The sequence below is a fragment of the Petaurus breviceps genome, unplaced genomic scaffold, assembly GCF_028583685.1.
Source record: "Petaurus breviceps papuanus isolate PSGF00001 unplaced genomic scaffold, PetGlider_PUasm1.0 175, whole genome shotgun sequence".
Lineage (NCBI taxonomy): Eukaryota > Metazoa > Chordata > Mammalia > Diprotodontia > Petauridae > Petaurus > Petaurus breviceps.
This window is the reverse complement of record NW_027185764.1, coordinates 31,394,799-31,414,865: the sequence shown is the minus strand read 5'-3', so window position 1 is coordinate 31,414,865 and position 20,067 is coordinate 31,394,799. Positions and strand designations below refer to the sequence as shown.

The 20,067-nt window shown below is 40.9% G+C and overlaps 1 protein-coding gene across 2 annotated transcripts in view; it reads right to left on the bottom strand.

The window, feature by feature from the left end:
- Window positions 1-20,067, bottom strand: part of CKMT2 (creatine kinase, mitochondrial 2) — a 511,259-nt gene that overhangs the window by 16,574 nt on the left and 474,618 nt on the right. For both annotated transcript variants that reach the window (XM_069085032.1, XM_069085031.1), the window contains exons 3-4: window positions 5,201-5,372; window positions 1,117-1,315 (exon numbers count right to left, since the gene is read on the bottom strand). In XM_069085032.1, coding sequence (XP_068941133.1) covers window positions 1,117-1,315; window positions 5,201-5,352 — 351 coding nt within the window. In that variant the 5' untranslated portion in view covers window positions 5,353-5,372. The remainder of the gene's footprint in view (window positions 1-1,116; window positions 1,316-5,200; window positions 5,373-20,067) is intronic.

The window sequence follows — 20,067 nt, the reverse complement described above, 5'->3', positions numbered from 1 at the left end:
ATCTATCTATCTATCTATCTATCTATCTATCTATCTATCTATCTATCACCTCACTCCTTAACCAGCTGATTGTCAGTGCTACTTTCACAATATCCCTTGTGTCCATCCCTTAATTTCCAATTCCCACTACAATCACCCTAATTCAAGCCTTATCATATCTCACCTGGACTAACATAGCAAGCCTTCCTACCCCAAGTCTATCTTTTATGCAATCACTTCATATACCAAATAATCTTCCTAATATAATACTCTGTTCATTTTATTCTTTTCCTTGAAAACCTATAGTATGTCTCAAATACTGCGTGCAAAACAAAGTTCTGGCACTCAGGTAACTCAATAATCTTTATTCACAAATACTTTTCTAATCTTGTTTCACACTATTCCTCTTTTATACGGCTATTTCCAGCCAAGTTGACTTTTGGTCTCTATCCTTGTTCTGCTCTTTCTAGTTACTAGGTCTTTATTTACACTATCCCTTAATGTCTTGAATGGGCTCCACTGTCTTCCCCACTTCCATTCCTTAAAATCCCTCTTTTTCTTCAAGGTCCAACTAAGGTACCATTTCCTCCATGAAGCATTCTCTGGTTATCCTACTAAAAGTGATGGATTCCTCCTCAGATATCTCATGAACACTCTGAGCCTCTCCTTTTCACTGTTCACATTCTGACTTATATTATGGTTTTCTTGCATACATTTCTTATGCCCTTTATTAGACTGTGAGCTCCTTGGGGGGTAGGTCTCTGTCTTATTTCATTTTTATATCTCTAGGGCCCAGACAAGTACCTTTGGTATGATAGGTGCCAAATAAATGTTAGCTGAATTGAATTGACAAAATCACACAACTTAGCCATGGAATATATTTATCAGCAGGAGGAATGCTGTTCTGTCTTCAGCAAATGAAATACAAACCGTGGGAACTGTAGATTACATCTTCCGGCATATAGTTTACAGCTCATCCCTTTGAGAAATAAAAGGAAATTAGAATTATCTGTCCAAATCATCCTAAGGACCCTCCCTGGTGCCATGGGATTCAAATGCACTCTTCGAATCTGCCTTCAAGTAGAATGACAGCTGATCCCTTAGCAGCTCCTTGGGGCAAGAAACCAACAGCTTTACCTCATAAGACTCCTCATCGCCAGCCACCATGCCTACAGTTTTAATGAAGGGATGGCCAGGGTTGTCCACACCAGTCTGGATGCACTGGTCCAGGGTGTAGCCATTGGGAGTCATCTTGTCGCGAAGCTTAGCATAGATGGCTGGGGTAAGACACTCAGCCATGCAGTTGTTATGCTTGCGTAGGTCAGGATAGTCAGCGCTGCAGAAAGAGGAAGATACAAGTGTTCAGTGGGGATACGTTTTGGGAACCATTTCCTGGCTTGAGTGACTCATAAATAAAAAAGGGTTGGGGGTGAGGTGAAATATTGGGAGATGGAATAAGCTTTTGCCCATTACCTATTTTCCTACTATTCATCAGAAACAGCATTCACAGAAAACAAGGGGCACATTTGGTGACGCAGCTGCTCAGAAGAAAAAAAGAATTCAGGAGAAAAAGTTAAAAACACAAGTAGCTCAAATGTACTATTTATCATGGGAAGAAACTGATGGTTCCATTTGTTGTGAGCTGGCTCCCATAGCCCCAAAGACATGACTCATAATAAAGAAAAAATAGGAGGAAACAAAAAAATTAAATTAACCTTATATTTCATTTTTAATATTGTCTTTAAAAAAGTTAAAGTTCCAGAAATAATAGCTAGAATATTGCATAAAATATTTTGCATGTACAATCTCATTTGATCACCAAGCAACACTGTGAGATGAATATGTAATATGTGTATGTGTGTATGCACACACGTATGAAGGTATATATGTGTGTGTGTGCATTTGTGTGTGTATCAGGACAATTATAGCCTGATGGAATTTGGTCCCAGGTTGTCTGAGTTTTGATCCAAGAATAATTGAACTTACACCACACTGAGAGGGGCAATGTGGTACCGTGAAAAGAGCATAGGCTCTAAAGTCAAAAGACCCAGGTTCTAGTCTTACTTATGACACTCCCTGTGTGACTTTGGTTAAGTCATTTAACATCTTTGGACCTTGATTTTTTTTGTAAAATGAAAACTTTGAGGTCCCTTCCAGTTATCTAATAATAGTGGTGATGATAATGATGATGATGACTATTTATAAAATTATTAAGCAATTCAATAATTTGCTAAATTGTTAAATAACATATTTATATAGTGCTTTAAGGTTTGCAATTCATTTGATACGTGTTATCTCATTTGTTCCTCACAACAACCCTAAGGGATATTATTATCTCTATTTTATAGATGAGGAAACTGAGGCAGGCAGAGATTAGCCTCTGAAGAGGTAGCCAAGGGTTACACAGCTAGAAAGTGTTTGCAGCTTCTACCAAGTTTTAGTTCTTTCCCTTCATTTAGCTCCCTCCCCAAAAAAATCCCCAAAAGCTAAAAAACCCAATGCCAAGGTTCTGTGATAATCCTGTCCAAAAAAATTGTCTGGCATAACAGCTTCCTATTTGCAAGCATACTCTAATAGTGAGATTTATAACCTAACTAAATAATGCATAATAGCCTTAACTTCTAAGTAAAGATACTTAAAGACAGCTTTCCAGCCTACTTCAGTTTTTTTCTCTTCTTCCTTCAACTAATGTTCATAGTCCCCATTTCAAGTCTGCCTGCCATTCTGCTTCCCTTCTCTGTATGTCCTTGTTTGTCCATGTTCTTAAAATGCAGCCTCTAGAACTGAGCACAGCACTTCCTAAGAGGCCTGACCAGAGCTCGTTACAGTGGGGACTGTCTTCATTTTGGATCCTGTGCTTCTGTTAGTGAAGTCTGATGGTTTGGGGGTCTGAGGCTGCCATGTCACATTACTGACTCATGCTGACCCACTGAAAGCTCCAATTTTTTTTCACAGGAGCAGTTTTTCAGTAGCAGCATCCTCATCTTGCAATTGATTTTTTGAGCTCAAATGTGACATTACATTTGTCTCTATTAAAAAAATCATCTTGGAGCAGCTAGGTGGAACAGTGATTAGAGTACTGGCCCTGGAGTCAGGAGGACCTGAGTTCAAATTCGGCCTCAGACACTTAACACAAAAACTAGCCGTGTGACCTTGGGCAAGTCACTTAACCCCAATTGCCCTACCTTTCTCCCTCCAAAAAAAAGCAAAAAAAAAAAATCATCTTTTTCACATTTGACCTATCATTCCAACCCTCTGAAATCTCTTTGGATCCTAATTCAGTCAATGCAGTGTATCTGTCATCTGTCCTTCTACCCTCACATAATCTGCAAACTGAGCATCCCAACCAGGACTTTGCACAAATCATTCACAAAAAAATGTTCATGAGAACAAGACCAAGGAGTGGTCTATGGGGCATTTTGCTAGAAACCACCCTCCTTAAACCCACTAGTCCAGCTGTCATCATCAATCATCATCATCATCATCACCATCATCATCATCACTCTACAAACAGTATCTCATTTGAACCTCACACCAACTCTGAGAGGTAGGTGCTATTTATATGCCCATTTTACAGATGAGGAAACTGAGGCAGACAGAGTTTAAATGACTTACCCAAGGTCAAATAGCTAGTAAGTGTCTAAGCCCTAATTTGAACTCAGGTCTTCCTGACTCCAGGCTCAGTTCTCTATCCACTGTGCCACTGAGAGGCCCAAGCCATTAAATCTAATAGAGCCTACATCTCTCCATCTTGTTAACAAATATTTTTCAAGATCAGTCCAATGCTTTGCTGATATTGAGGTAGACAATTTCTCTAGTGTTGCCCTGATTCCTCTTTAAGTATTGGAAGGATTCTCATATGGAAAAGGGTGTTGAAGCCAGCTAGCTATGAGCTGACCTGGCCTTGACCCTAGAATCAAGGGACTGCCTGAGGACACTCAAGCTGGTCCAAACAAGCTCAAAAAAAAAAAGTGCAAAAGCTTGGAGGCCGCTGTTCTGACCAGATGTTACCACTCCTCAGTGGTAACTCCCCCCAGCCTTTGGTTATTTTGTGAAACACTTAACCCTCCCAGTGGCTGCCCCTCCCAAGCACTGACCCAAGTGAGAGTGTATTTAAACTGTGGCCCCTTTGCCCTTTGTGGGCACTCTGGCACTCCCGCGCTGTGTGGTGTTCTGAACATCAATCGCTTTGCCTCAATTAAACACCTTCTTGTTGCTACTTTGGCACTTCTCTTTATTTCAGGTTGACAAGGGATTGAATTTGTTTGGCCTGCCTGCTGAGGAGCAGTGGGTAAAAGCTGCAAAGAGGCGTGTTTAGGCTTGGTGTGAGGAAAAATTTCCCCCAAATTAGAATTGTACAAAAGTGCAAAGGAGCTGCCTTGAAAGGCAGTGGATACCTCCTCAATGGATGCCTTCAAGTAAAGGCTGAATGGTGCCTTGCTGGGTATTGATCAATCAACAAGCATTAATTAAGCACCTACTGTCTGCCAGGCACTGTTAGACCCTGGAGACACAGAAGCAAAAGGGCAAACAATTTCTACCCTTGAGTTTCCAGTCTAGCAGAGGGTATTATTTAGAAGATATTTTTAGAGGTTATTTTAGAGGATATTTAAAGGATATTTTTTCAGGTGGATGGATTAGACTAAAATGGGTCTTCTTTAAACTTCTCTGTGTCTTGGACCTCTTTGGCAATATAGTGAATCCTATGGACCCCTTCTCAAAAATAATGTGAAATACATAAAATAAAATACATAGGACTACAAAGGAAACATTATATTAAGTGCACTTATTGAATTTTTTTTTTAATTCATAGACCCCAAGTTAAAAACACCGAGCATGGGCTGGGTACTGAAATCTCTTCTAACTCTGAAAGGCTATGATTTTGTGATATCCCTGTCAAAAAAAAAAATTATATCTGGCTTGACTGCTTTCTCGGTTTTACTGTACTCCAATATAGAGATTTATAATCTGACTATAGATTATATGCCTGAAGGACAGAAGGCATGTCTTTATATTTCCTTGTATCTTCTGTGGGACTAGCTGGGAGGGCCTTCCACACGTGGGCACTCGGATGTTTATTTGATCATCTGTCAGAGCTGGGCAAGACCAGGGATTCTCATTCCTGTAAACCACCCTCCCCACCCCCACCCTAGGTTTCTAGCACTGAGAAAGCACGTGATCCACTCTCACCTTGAGTTATTTTTAAGTCCAGGAGACTTACCTTGCAGGAAAGAGCCGGGTCCTTTCCTGAGCATGAGCGCTCACACTCTGCTGATTCAGCAGGTAGTTCCCTGTTAAGGCACCAGTGCCAACGGCAGCCAAGAGAAGGGAGGCGCTTCGGCCAGTTAGAAACCGAGAGAAGGCACTGGCCATCCTTCTTCTTGGGAGATTGCCTGGACAGAAAAAACAGCATGGTTAGACAAGTGGAACTAGACGACCTTCATTGCTAAACGGAGCCAGACTGTTGCCTGTTCCAGAGTTCACTTTTCTTTTTTTATTTTTTATTTTTAAGCAATTGGGGTTAACTTGCTCAAGGTTACACGGCCAGTTATATCTGGGTGTGGTGCTAAGTATCTGCGCCGGGATTTGATCCCCAGGTCATCCCGACACTGGAGCCGGTGCTCTTACTCGCTGGGCCACCCGGCCGCCCCCAGAGTTCACTTTTCTTATATATTATAGGGGAAGATTTGAGCAGAGACCTTGGGGGCACAACTTTAGAGACCCTAGAGTGGGTGGAGACCTCTGGCATCCCCACTCATCCTCATCTAGTCAGCTATGCTAGAGAGAGAGGCTACAATATCACAAATTTAAAAACCAGAAATCACATTGGGCTTTGCTTCAGTGCTGTTGTCTAAAAACAATTCTCCCAATCTTGGAGACTACAGGAATTAATGAAACCTAGAAAGATAAATGGGCAAGCTCTTAAAGTTACTAACTACTCCTAATGAATAGGACATAAATGTAAATGAATGTGCTTTGTTAAGAGAGAGGAATAGAGAGACAGAGAAAGAGAGAGATAGAGACAGACAGAGACAGAGAGAGAGACAGACAGAGAGAGAGTATACACATCCTTGTAGTAAGTGAAATGTTTAGCCGATTAGAGGTATGTATTAACTTTTCATATCACTGGTCAGCGGGGCAGCAGGAGACTCATTCTTTTTTCCCAGGACTACACTTTCCATGCCTTACCCAACGATGTCGTCAAGATCATTTTTATCCCTTGGTGGCTTCATGAGGAGGTGTTTTAGTACACTGGGAAAAACATGGCCTCTGGAGTGAGAGGATCCAAATTCAAATCCCACTTCTGTTACTTATTATTTGTATGACCTTGAATGTCACCCTTAACTTTACTGGGTTTCCATTTCCTCTACTGGAAAATAACAGAGACTGGACTAGATCCCTGAGATCCCTTTAAGGTTTATGACAATGAACCTATGACATGTCATTTTCTATTGGTTTCTACACATTGAAAAAAAAGTAGCTCTTTCCTCACAAATACATGGTTGTGTGACCTTAGGGATGACCGACCTCTCAGTCAACAAGCATTTACTAAATGCTAGATTGGTGGCTTTATGGTTTCAAATAATTCTGCCCAGTAGCCCTAATGACTCATTTCTCACTCTCTGATACTGTCACCACCCCACTGTAGACCTTCATGACCTCACACTTGGCTACTGATTGGTTTTCTAGCCTTAAGGCTCTTCCCATTTCAGTCCATCCTCCACTTATGTGTCAAATTGATCTTCTTAAAACTAATGTTTTAAATATTGGTCAATACCCACTTATGAGTCTTTTGTATTTAAATCATTCCTTTTGTGGTAAAGAAAACAAATAACTGTCCCATACCTGATCATCTACTACTTTTTTTGTACAGTGTCATTCTAGAAAGGACTCTATTAATCCTTCTTGAATAAAAGTACTCTTCAGTCATAAACTTCATTTTAGAGATTTTTCCTAGAACTCTGGGGGGGGGGGGGGGAATGAGCCAGAGAGTGCAAGAAATACTTTTTCTGCTCTCTCTGGGGTCAGGGTCCCCAAGAATTGAACTCATTTTTGAGTGAGTCTGGAGGCAGGGTCCCTCATGGGAGGATATCTGCCTGGACTGCAAAGGACATGAAGGATAAAGTCCTTTTCCTACAATGACCATCTGGATCTAACCCAAGGACCTCTAGGGGTAGAACTAGCCCAAGCTTGCCTAGGAGCTGAACAAATTCTTGCAGACAGGACTTTATTTTTCCTACTGACTGAACTAAATCCTTGTAGATTTTGTTAAGTGAGAATCTTTCACCTTCCCTCTTAAAAATGTAGTATATTAAGGTTATGCCTATAAAACTACACTGGTATAAAAGCACTTCATCTTTCTGACAATTCCACCACCTTGGGACTTTGCCTATTAGTGAACATGCTCCAGACTCTATTTAAATACTCTCTGTAGCTGAAACCCTCATTTAGAAGGGGAGTTTAATTTACTCTTTGTAGAGATAGGACTGCATGGTATAAATAAGTAAAGCTTTCACAATATCTTTGGAGGAAATTTGTGTAAGAGATGTGACCAGCATGCCTCCGAACACAGTCAGGATGGGGTTTATCTTATTTTCCAGGCAGAATTGTTTTATATCAGAAGATGTACCTTGTAAAGCCGCTGGGATAGGAGTTGGGAGAAGAGAAAAATCTACGCAAAGCTATGTCGTTTTCTTCAATTCCCTTCATGCCCCCCAGCATTAGTATAATCTTACTGAGTGAGTCTGTTAAGAGATCACACAGGAGAGGTGATGAAGGGCCAGCCTAGCTATAGTATGTCTCCCTTGGATAAAAGCTGAGTATCTAGACATATCTCACTGTTTGCTTCATAGCCAGAGGGCCTTGCAAACAGCCTGAGTGACCTACAAATTCATTTTGGCTGAAAAAATACTTATGCCAAGTTTATTTCTTATGGTTCTTTTATGCATAGAGATTCAGTTCCCTCTCCTGCTTGCCCCTGAAGAGCAGTACTGCCTGCAGCTCAAGAGACTCAGTAAGGAGACCGGAGGCGACTGTCTTTGAATTCCTAGTACGGGGCAACTGGTTGAAAAGATGCTTTTTTCTGGCAGTGTTTCTTCTGGGAAAAGTGGAAAGGTTTAGAGAGACTGAACATCTTTCTTTCTTCTCTTTCTCCCTTAACAAAAGTCTTTCCCCAGAGCCTTACTTGATATAGAGGCCACCAGGGTGATACAGATACACGAAGGATCCATGATTTCATCAGCAGCCCTCTAACAAACCCTATGACTTATTTTAGAAGTCCTAAAGAGTTGTTTGCAGCACATAGGTTTCAAATGACTTATCCAAGATCACACAGCTAGTGAGTGTTCCCAAGGTGAGATTTGAACTCCAAGCCTAATATTCCATCCATGATACTGCCTTTATGCGAAACAGACAAAAGCATGAAACATCCCCCAGTATTATGCAACCCCCATCCCACTTTAAATTGAGAGTGGCAGAATGGTGGAAAGGGGGCCAGAGAATGTTTCAAATCCCATTGTTGTTAGTTTCCAAACAATAATTTAACTATTGGTACTTCAAATATGCCATCTTTGTCCAGTGATCAATGAGAGATAGACACAATTCTGAAGGTACTGAACCACATACATAGTATAATGGCTTGCGTATAGTAGGTGCTTAATAAATCCTTGCTAAATTGAATTGAAATAAAGGGATAAAAGAGAAATAGAGAGGATTGATATGTACAAAGATATTTATAAAAATTCTTTTTGTATTGGCAAAGAATTAGAAATTGAGGGGATGCCCATTAATTGGAGAATGGCTAAATAAGTTGTGGTATATGATTGTTATGGACTATTACTGTGCTATAAGAAAGTCTAAGAAAGATGGTTTCAGAGCAACTTGGGAAGATTTATGTGGGCTGATACAAAGTGAATGGAGCAGAACCAGGAGAACACTGATCACAGCATCAACAATATTGTAATGATAAACAACTGGGAAAGACTTAGTTACTCTGAGTGATCTACAATTCGAAGGACTCATGATAAAAATTGCTATCCATCTCTAGAGAAAACGGATAAACTCTTGGTGCAGATTTAAGCCTTTTTTCACTTTATTTTTCTTGCTTTTTTGCAACATGGCTAATGTGAAAATATGTTTTACATGAGCTTATATTATAATGGGTATCTTATTTCTTGCTTTCTCAATGGGGAAGGGGGGGGTTGGGAGAGGGAGAGAATTTAGAACTGAAGATTAAAATAAATAAATAAATGGAGTTGAATATTGTACTAAACTCAACCAGAAGACATAAGCTGTAGATAAATAGAAGAATGGCTCATTCATGAGGAAAATAGTGGAGTTATTTTATCCTGTACCCAAAGGCAACAAAAAACATCATTTCATGGGACATTCCATTATTTCACCTTTCAGGGCTAGCAATGAATGTAAGCAAACAGCCTATCATGATGATAGATTCAGTTTACATGTTACTATCTTTGGTAGAGATTAAAGAGGAAAGTCTGAAACACTTGACAAGCTCCAAATTAAATCAACAGGTACCTTGATACTAGGTAAATTGAAAGAAAAGACGGGCATGAGAAGAGGAAGACAGTTAAAATTATGTTAGAATATAAGATTCTGAAAATGAATGTCAAAAGGCTTAACGTCTTATAGGCAAAAGCTTATAATTTAGATGTCTCATGCTTTTGCAGATGACCTATGAGAGCCTTGGAAGACACAAGGTGAAATATATTAGCAATGATGACTTGTACACAAGACGTGGTATAAAAAGTCATAATAATAATAACTAGTATTCATATAGTGCTTTAAAGGTTTGCAATGTGCTTTAAAAATATTATCTCATTTTATCCTCAAAACAACCCTGGAAAATAGGTGACATTATTATCCCCATTTTACAGATAAGAAAACCAAGGCAGACAGAAGTTAAGTGACCAAGGTCAAATTTGAACTCAGGGCTTCTTGATTCCAAGTTCTATCACACTTTATCACCTAGCTGCCTCATCATTAAAGAGGCAGTCTAGTTACATACTGAGAAGGAGTGATGATGAATAGATCGCCCAAATATTGAATTTGTATTCATGATATATTCAAATTATCAAAGCATATTTAGATTCTCTATGGTGGATTATTATCAGAAAGACATAGACATGATTAACATAGGATGAGGAAAAAAATGGATGGATAGCAATCTGTACCAGTTGGCAGGATACATGCATATGAGAAATCATGAACGAATTTAAGAATGGTCCTTCTCTGCAATCCTTCCCTTACCTGGGACCTCTCTATTCTAATGAAATCATAGGTCCAATCTGTTTTCCTTTCTGTAAGTCACTGTGTTAGATGTCTGAGATAGAGATAAAAATGAAAACAGCCTCTTCCTTTAAGGAACGTATACTCTATTGGAAAAGTAATAATAATCATTTGTTGTTGTTGTTACTATTATGATTAATAAATTATTATCTTGGAACCAGAAGCATAGTTAGCATTTTTCACACCTGGGGCAAGGTTCATAATATGAAAGTGGGGCAAGCATCATGAAGTCAACTCAATCAACTTTTTAAGGCAAATTCAGTTGTAGAGGAGATGGAATAGAGATCCTGGGACCCATGAAAGCTACTCTACCAAGTGTGGTGAGGGTAACAGCTTACTTGGAGGGCACCAGTCAAAGGAAAGAAGAAGGTACCCTCTGTTAGTTTTTAGTTTAAGTAATTGTATGTACTAATTAGGTGCTAAGTTCAGTTGTTTCTATTCTGCTAATGACCATAAGGGCTGTTATTATCCCCTAAATTTTAATACCTGAGAAAAAGCCCTGGACCCTCTCTAGTTATGTCTCTGTTCGAAAAGAACAGGTATTCTAATAGCTGACAAATTTCTTGGGTGGTAAGAAGGTATTTTAGGAAAGAAAAAAGAACTGTTAATGATACTCTACTAGGAAGGGAAACATATGTTGTTCCCCTCTGCTTCCTATGGTGAAAGGGCCGAATATTCTAGAAATGACAGCAGAGTTATGGTTTTCTGTGTCATTTGAGCAGTCACAGTCCAATCTAGCCATCTTCAGGGCTGAACTATCCCAAGGAGAGCCAACTAAATTCTGATGACCTAGTACCTGAACACTACCAAAATACATCCTGCTCAAACCACAGGGTGAGGAAGGGGAAGACAAGGGTACAATTTTATCTGCTTTCTTTGTTCCTCAATTTTTCATTTTCACTCAGAGAGATAGTGTTTTTAATTATGGAGAATGAAGGTCAATTGTATCCTTAATGCTGAGAGAAAACAATAACCACCACAAAATGTCTTGATCCCGTTTCACAAAATAGTCTAATCCAGGCCAACACTCCTTCTGGTCATCAACATTGCTCACTGTTATTATCTCCAAAGTGTGTGGCAGGGTAATTCGGAGTACACTGTAATGTATATTTGGGGTTGCAAGCTAGGTCCCTTCAAAGTGTTGCCAACTCATTTTCCTCTGTGAAAGTTCTTGTCATTGGGGGCGGCTACGTGGCACAGTGAATAGAGCACCAGCTCTAAAGTAAGGAAGACCTGAGTCCAAATCTGGCCTCAGACACTTAACACTTACTAGCCATGTAACCTTGGTCAAGTCACTTAACGCCAATTGCCTGCCCTCCCCCCTCCAAAAAGCAAAAACAAACAAACAAACAAAAACCCTGAAAGTTCTTGTCATCTTGGGTGAGGGCAGCAAGGCAGTGGTGAAAAAACATATAGGGCTTCTGGGAGATATGGAACGTATGCTAGTGTACTTATAAAACAACAACGGAGTGAAGGCACAAATATAACATATCTAAACATAAATTATTTCGATTGGCAACTAATCCAGAAAATGCTGCCCACTTGGTAGAATTAAGAGAAAAGCTGTCTACACTTGTTCTCTGTCTCTCAGTCACAGGCTTTGGGATTCTCACTTCTCTCCCTTGGACTTTTAGTGAGGGAGCAGCTTTCTCTCTTCCTCCCCAGGAGCACCTATGGGGCTGGCATACCCATGGCAGCAAGCCCAAGACTGGACCTCAAGTTCTTAGCTGCCTCTTCTGCTTTGTGTTTCTTTCCCTGAGCTCAGGCACCTGAACAATAATTTTGAGATGAATGTTCATAGACTTGGCAGCACCTTGTAGGCTTGAGAGGTCCAGAGCTGATGAAAGATCCAGCTGTTGGTTACGCCAGTGGCAGGTCCTTTCTGCAGCTACATCCTTCTTGGAAGGGAAGATGACCCTTTCCAGGAAAATGACCCGTGCCTAATCGCCTGGGCAGAATATACGAACCTGGGAGGAGTTGTGGCTAAAATAGTTCAATAAGAGGTGAAAGAGAAATACGCCCAGCAGCGCTACAAGTCAGGAGAGAACAAAAAGAGCCAACGCTTACTGGTTCCCGTTTCAAATGTTTATCAATGTGTGTTTATGAGTCTCCTGAATTTTAAGCATTTCTTTGGTAGTGGAGGATAGAAATAGTTGTCCTATACCTGACACCTACTCTTTTGTACAACAAGCAACTTTCCAGAAGGGATCTTGTTAATTATACCTTTTGGGGGAATCTGAGATAGGAGGCAAATCTCGTTTTTATTTGTGGGGGTTTTCCTGGAATAATTTCAAAGGAGATATAATAAGAATGTGAAAGAAGCCTGATCTGTAGAGGCAGGCTCCTTTAGGACTGAACCTTCTTCTGCCCAATTCCAGAGCCAGAGCCCTGTGAGAGATGATCCCCCAAGCCCCCAGCTCTACAGTCTTACACAGACGTGTAAAAGGAACATGTGTATGAGTGCATATGTAAGAATGGGTTCCACACCAACCACCTCATTTTAGCCTTAATTGGTTAGAATATGTCACAATCTATCCATCACTCATAGGACTAAGTGCCAAGAGGTCTTCGAACCTGAATTGTATACATAAGAATCACAGGCATGGTAGCGTTTATCTGCCGGGCTCCCTGTGGTACAGTAAATTCAGTCTGTCCTTGGCTCCCAATGCAGATACTGCTACCAGCTCCTGATGTCTTGCTGGACAATGCTAGGACACAGATGGTAATGTGGGGAGCCGCTGGGGGAGCTGTGGATAGAGTACTGGGCCTAGAGTCAGGGAGGCTCATCTTACTGAGTTCAAATCCAGCCTCTGATACTGACTAGCTGTGTAACCCTGTTTGCCTCATTTTCCTCATCTGTAAAACGAGCTGAAGAAGGAAATGCAAACTACTCCAGTATCTTTGCCAAGAACCACCCAAATAGGGTCATAGAAAGTCAGACATGGTGACCTTGGGCAAGTCACTTAACCCCAATTGCCCTCCAAAAAGCAAAAAAAAAAAAGTCAGACATGACTGAAATGACAGAACAGCTAAAAATGCACATGTGAAAACACACGCACATTATTATTATATTACCAAGGCAGTTTAAAGGATCATTTTGAAACCTGGGCTGATGACTGCTGTGTTTTCATCTCTAATTCCTCACTGCGGCCCCCTCTTTATCCCTTGACTGGACTCCAGTGAGCAGGCAGGAGTCCCATTCCCAGGCCTGCTAATGCAGTTTGATGCTTCAGAAAGTCCCTAGAGCACCACCATGGCAGGCCATGGGATATGCGATGTGGTGAGAGAGAGGGACTCAGGTAACTCTAATGACACAAGGCAGGCAATCACATGTACCCATCTTTCTGTGGGCTGTGATGCTCTGCCTCTCTTGCTTTCCCTTCTACTCACTTGGAATGTTAACAGAAGGAGACACGGATGCCCATTCTAAGGACGGATTTCAGCTATCTCCTAACCAGAAACTCACTACTTATTCTCCCACCTCGTTTTCCTTACAAGCCCTTTTGGAAGAAAGACATTGATAGGAATCCTTTTTTCATCCCAGCTCTCAGGAGTTAGGAGAAAGAGGCAAATCCTAAAACAGCTTAAGGAAAACCCCACCCCCCACTCCCACCCCTGCCCCAGAGTGGTGGTGGCTGTGTTGGGGTCAGACAAAGCCTGCCCAGGCCACTCTTCTTCTGCTTCTGTCTCCATATCTGCAAGGCTGGCCATTTGATACTCTGGTGTTTGGTCACACAAATCTGTAGAACTAGAGGATCTTTGATAAGACCAAGTTTCACTTCGGTTCAGTTCCCAGCCCTCTCCTGAACTAAGGACAACAAAGGGCATCAATGAATTTAAAAATACTTTTCTCTATCATTGCCATATGAAACATGCATCTGCCTCTCCCACCCCTCAGGAGTCAGGGTGGTCTTCAAGATCTACCTCTGCTCCATCCCCCACGAATCCTCCCCAGGAAATTCCAGTCAATGGTCATTTCCTGGTCATCTGAGTTTTTCTGACATTTATCACCTGTCTCACAGATCATGCACAGCCTTGTGATAAATTTAACTATCTCTTTCATTGTTATTTCTTTATTGAACCTATGACTTCTTAGATCTAGAAAGTAGCCAATGAGGAACTACCTCTATTAGTACAGTTTGGCACCTTCTTTGAAATGTAAAGGTTTTAGAATCTTGTATGGGCTTCTAAGAGGCTAAAGTGACTTGCCCAGAGTCAGGATTTGAACCCAGGTCTTTCTGGCTGGGAGGTCAAGTCTCTATCCCTTTTGCCACGTTGCCTTTCTCATTGATGCTATTTAGAAACAGTTTGGCAAAGTGGAGAGAATGTTCAACTGGGAGCTAGGACTATTTGGGTTCAAATTTGACCTCTAAGCTTTTGTTTAAACACATTCTCTCTCTCTCTCTCTCTCTCTCTCTCTCTCTCTCTCTCTCTCTCTTTTTCTTTCTCTGTCTCTCTCTCTCCTACTAAGTTATAGAGGGGCATAATAGCCTGAACATTATGCCATTAGTTTTTTGTCCATTTTTATTTTATATCGCCAGCTGGATTCTCCTTAATAGCAGGTATAGTATCTTCTAGTATCTTCTGCCCTGCCCATAGTCAGCATTTAGTCAATGCTTGCTGATTGACCCCATCCATCTGTAGGCATCTGTGCGCAGGCACATAGATGAGCTCCAGAGAGAGAAGCTGTCCTGTCAGGCATTTCTTAAACCCACCATTCACTCTGCCTTTCAGATTATTAATGGGAGACCCATGAAACACCCTTCCACCAGCCAATATCCTCACTGCTATTTTTTTTCAGGAGTTTTCCTTTAAATTCTTCCGCTAAGTTTTAGATCCACCACACTAATGTCATCTAGGTGGCACAGTAGATAGAGCATTGGGCCCAGAGTTTAAATCTGGCCTCAGACACTTACTAGCTGTGTGACCCTGGGCAAGTCACTTAACCTCTGCCTGCTTTAATCCACTGGAAAAGAAAATGGCAAACCATTCCAGTATCTGCCAAGAAAACCCCATGGACAATATGGTCCAGAAGGTCACAAAAAGTTGGACATGACTCAACAATAGCACTTGCTTTATTGGATGGGATAAGGAGCAGGGATGAATTCCTATAAGTATTCAAAGTCTTCTGGAGTCTTCTTCTGGGCAGTTAGGCAGCACAGTGGATAGAGCACGGGGTCTAGAGGCAGGAAGACTCCTCTTCCTGAGTCCAAATCTGTCCGAGGACACGTATTACCTGTGTGACCCTGGGCAAGTCACTCAACCCTGTTCGCCTCAGTTTCCTCATCTGCAAAATGAGCTAGAGAAGGATACGGCAAACTTCTTCAGTATCTTTGCCAAGAAAACTCCAAATGGGGTCATGAAGAGTTGGACATGACTGAACATCAACAATTTTAGTCTCCAAGCCAATTTTAATTAATTTGGTGAGCAAGACTGCAAGAGATACCGGATCCAATGCTTAAACCCCAGCTGTATTCCACCAAGTGCAGCCTTTCCAGCTAGCACTTCAGTAATCCTTTTTTTTTGTGTAAGCAATTGGGGTTAAGTAACTTGCTCAAGGTTACATGGCCAGGTGTTTCTGGGTGGGTGCTAAGTGTCTGAGCCCAGGATTTGATCCCCAGGTCATCCCGACACTGGAGCTGGTGCTCTTACTCACTGTGCTACCTGGCCGCCCCCACTTCAGTAATTCTAATGCTGTAAGAGCAACCAGACATGTCCAGGGAGCTTTGCTTTGCTCAGCTGGAGATCTCAGCTCAGGTCTTGTTCCCTCTTGTGACCAGCATGGAAGGGTGGCAGGTTGCTAGTCTCCTGGATCTGTATATAGCAGACCCCCTAGTGATATCCCTTCCCTCCGCTTCCATAGGGAAGGAACCCCTTTGCTATGTGTTAGGTCAGGAAGAGATTGGCATTTCTACAGGAAAGTATATTAACAGAAGATTTAGGGAAATAAGCAAATTCCCAGGCCTGGAGTGAGAGAAGAGGGAATGTGCTATGGGAGAAATCTAACAGGTAAGATCTAGTCATTCCCAAACTTCTTTCTCAGTGAACACAAAAGCAGCCAGTACGAATGTGGCCAAGCAGAGTGACATCCAGGTTTTATACTAAGTCATTTCTTTTCAACAAGACTGAAAACAGAATATTAGATTGAAAGACAACTTAGAGTTTATGGAATCTACCAGCCTATCCCATGGAAGACCCTTTTCTATAATATCTTTTGATAAAAGTAGTACAGTGGATAGATAGAGTGTTGGACTTGGAGTCAGGAGAGACCTGAGTTCAGATTCTGATTCTGACACTTGCCGTGTGGCCATAAGCAAATCACTTGATTCCTCTCTCCCTGTTTTCTAATACATTAAATGTGGTTAATGATATCAACAGTATCAACCACATAGGCTCAAACAAGATGCATCTCGTAAACTCTGAACTTGAAAGTGCATTACAAATATTACTATGACAATGTTAATGATGGCCATTTGGTCTCTATCTCCAGTGATGAGGAATTCACTGCCTCCCAAAGAATTTTGTTTTATTGTTGAGTCGCTCCAGATCCAAGACAATTCCTTTATGAGAAGCCAAAACTCTCCCTCTCCATGGCTTCCATCCCCTGCCTGCTGGAACATCCTTGAACAAATCCAACTCCCTCTTCTTCATGTTTATTTCACAATAGTTTCTTCTTCTCTACCCCTTTTGCCTTTACACAGTGGGGCCATCTCCAGTTGTCCTGATTTATATCTCACCACTAGACCCAGATGGTTCCAGAGAAGAAAGTGAGGTTGGTGACTTTGCACAGAACCTCCCTCACTTAAATCCAATTTGCTTGTAAGTCATGACATCACCTTCCTGATGCCAAGGTCCTCTTTGAGAAAGAAGGACAAAGAACACCAGCGAGAAGACATTACACATCCTGAACTGGCTCGTAGCTTTGGAAACTGATTAGAAAAACCAAACCAAACCAAACTAGAAGTGTCTGTATTTATTTTCCCTACTTCCTCTCCTCTCCCTCGTTTTGCAATCAAGCTTCTGACCTCATCATTTTTACTGAAACTGCTTCCTTCAAAGTAGTTCCCGGCGATCTCTTAATTGCCAAATCTGGTGGCCTTCTCTGGGTTTCCATACTAGACCTCTCTGATGCATTTGATGCTGTGGACTCCTCTCTCCTCCCTCTACTTTTCATGACATTACTTTTTCTTTTTCCTCCTACCTCCCTGACCACTCTTTTCCCTCTTTGCCTGGATCATCATCTACATCACGCCCCTCATTGTGGGCGCCCTACAAACTTCTATCCTGGGCAGACTTCTCATCTCCATCTATACTCTTTCATTTAATAATAACCTCATCAGTTCCCATTGGTTCCATGATTATTTCTATCTACATATACAGCCCCACTTCCTCTCCCAAGCTCAAGTGTAATATTTATCAGTCAGTCTAAAAGCATTTATTAAGTACTTCCAATGTGCCAGGAACCAGTTACTTAGTATAGTGCCTGACACATAGTAGGTCCCTAATTAGAGCTGATTGATTATTAATAGGCCATTTCTAACTATTATGTCCTGAAACTCAATATGTCTAAAATAGAACTCATATTTCCCCCAAATTTATGTCTTTTCCAAGCTGCCTTATTTCTGACATGTCTACCACGATCCTTCTCAATCTTGGAGGCATACTTTGCTTTTGACCCTCTTTCACTATGTACCCAGGTGCCAAATATTGTTCATTCTATCTCTATTATACCTATCACATTTCTTAGGCAGGGACCTCCTAATTGGCTTCTCTGGCACCAGTCTCCTCCCTGCTCCCTTCTATCCACTGTCCATATAACTGTCAGAGTGATATTCCTAAAGCACATATCTTACCATGTGACTACATTGCTCAAGGAACTTCTATGACTCCCTGTGATCTCTAAAATAAAATACACAATTCTCTGTCAGTAAAATCCCTTCACAAGCCGGATTCAGCCCATCTTTCTCAGGTTATTGCATATTGCTACTCCTTTTCACACACTCTGAATTCAAGCAAAACTGGACTACTTGCTGTTTCATGTACCTAACATCCCATCTCCTGTCTACACGTCTTTGCACAGGCTGTGCCTCATGCTTGGTTCTACCTCTGGGTTCCCTTCAAGGTTTAGTTCAGGTGCTATTTCCTACGTGGGGCCTTTACAGACCTTCTACTCCACCCCTCATACCTTATTAGTGTTCTTAATTCTCTGCCTCCCAAACCACAGAAATGACTCTAATAACTTATTTGTTTACCCATTATATCCCCTCCTCCAAGGTCACCCCCCCCATCCCACACCATGGAAGTTCCCTGAAGGCAAAGACTGTTTTTTTGTTGTTGTAAGAACAGAGTAGAAACTTAATAAATGGTGGTTGAATTGAAATAAGTTGATTTAATGGAATCTGGTCTCTTTCTGAGTTTTAATTGAACATCTAGTATCTATATTAATTAAATAACTCATTTTGTTGATATGAATAATGATCCAAACGAGACCATTTTGATTGTTTTTAGTAGAATTAGAATGAATTTGAACACCACATAAAGCACATTGTGTTTTAGCTCACGCTGTTCCCCATGCTTAGAATGCCTTCCTCATTCCAAATCTAACTTTTTCTTCTTCCTTTGAAACTTCACATAATATTTTGCTTGTATCTTTCTTATATTATAGTTATTTGGGTATATATCATATGCCTCTACCAGACCATCAGCTTCATGAAAACTGGACTTACATCACATCTAAATAGTGTATTTCCCTCCCTTCGCCAACCCCTTTTCCAGCACAATGCTTTCTCCATTTATAGGAGGCGTTTTAAATATTGACTTGACTTGAATTGGGTTAATTTCTAAGATTTCTCCTAGCTCTAAATCCTATAATTCTATGAACTTAAATCTTTCTTGCTTTTTCTTAGTTCCCATTAGGGACCAGGCACCCTACTGGATACTTTTGTACCCCTGCCATTGACTTTGAAAAGTCAGATATTAAATTACCAGGTATGGAAACAGGATAATAATTCCAGACCAATATCTCCCCAGTAGGGCCACTGGCAAGCTTAGTTGTATGTAATGGCTCGAAAGTACTTTGAATCACCATCCAAGAATGGTGCTTTGATTGTTAATGATCTTATAAAAATTTTAACATGTTCCATCCTAAAATCTTGCAGCCAGGGGCTTACCAGCTGAAACTTCTTTGGAGAGCACTCAGAACAGCAACATAAACATGTGGGAAAAATAAATAAGTTTCACTGATCCAATGGAATTTTAAAAGCCATTTTTAATTAGCAAAAATTTCTCTTTGTAGATTTTAAAGGCAACTTTTATTTTTTTTTACCTTCAAACATAAACAATAACTAGAACTAGGTTTACAGCTTATCTTTTGGGATTTGCTTTAATTTAAGATTAAAAATTATTTGTCTTATCAATTGTGTGACTATAAATGAATATTGGGAATTATTTGAAAAATCATTTGGTTTTTTTCTCTGTAAATAGATTAAATCTCTCTTACTCTCTGTCTCTCTCTCTCCCTCTCTCTCTCTCTTTCTCTCTGTCTCTCTGTCTCTCTCTCTCCCTCTCTGTCTCTGTCTCTCTCTGTCTCTCTCTCTGTCTCTGTCTCTGTCTCTCTCTCTGTCTCTCTCTGTCTCTCTCTCTCTGTCTCTCTCTGTCTCTCTCTCTGTCTGTCTCTCTCTCTCTCTGTCTCTCTCTGTCTGTCTGTCTGTCTGTCTGTCTGTCTGTCTCTCCCTGTCTCTCTCTCTCTCTCTCTCTCTCTCTCTCTCTCTCTCTCTCTCT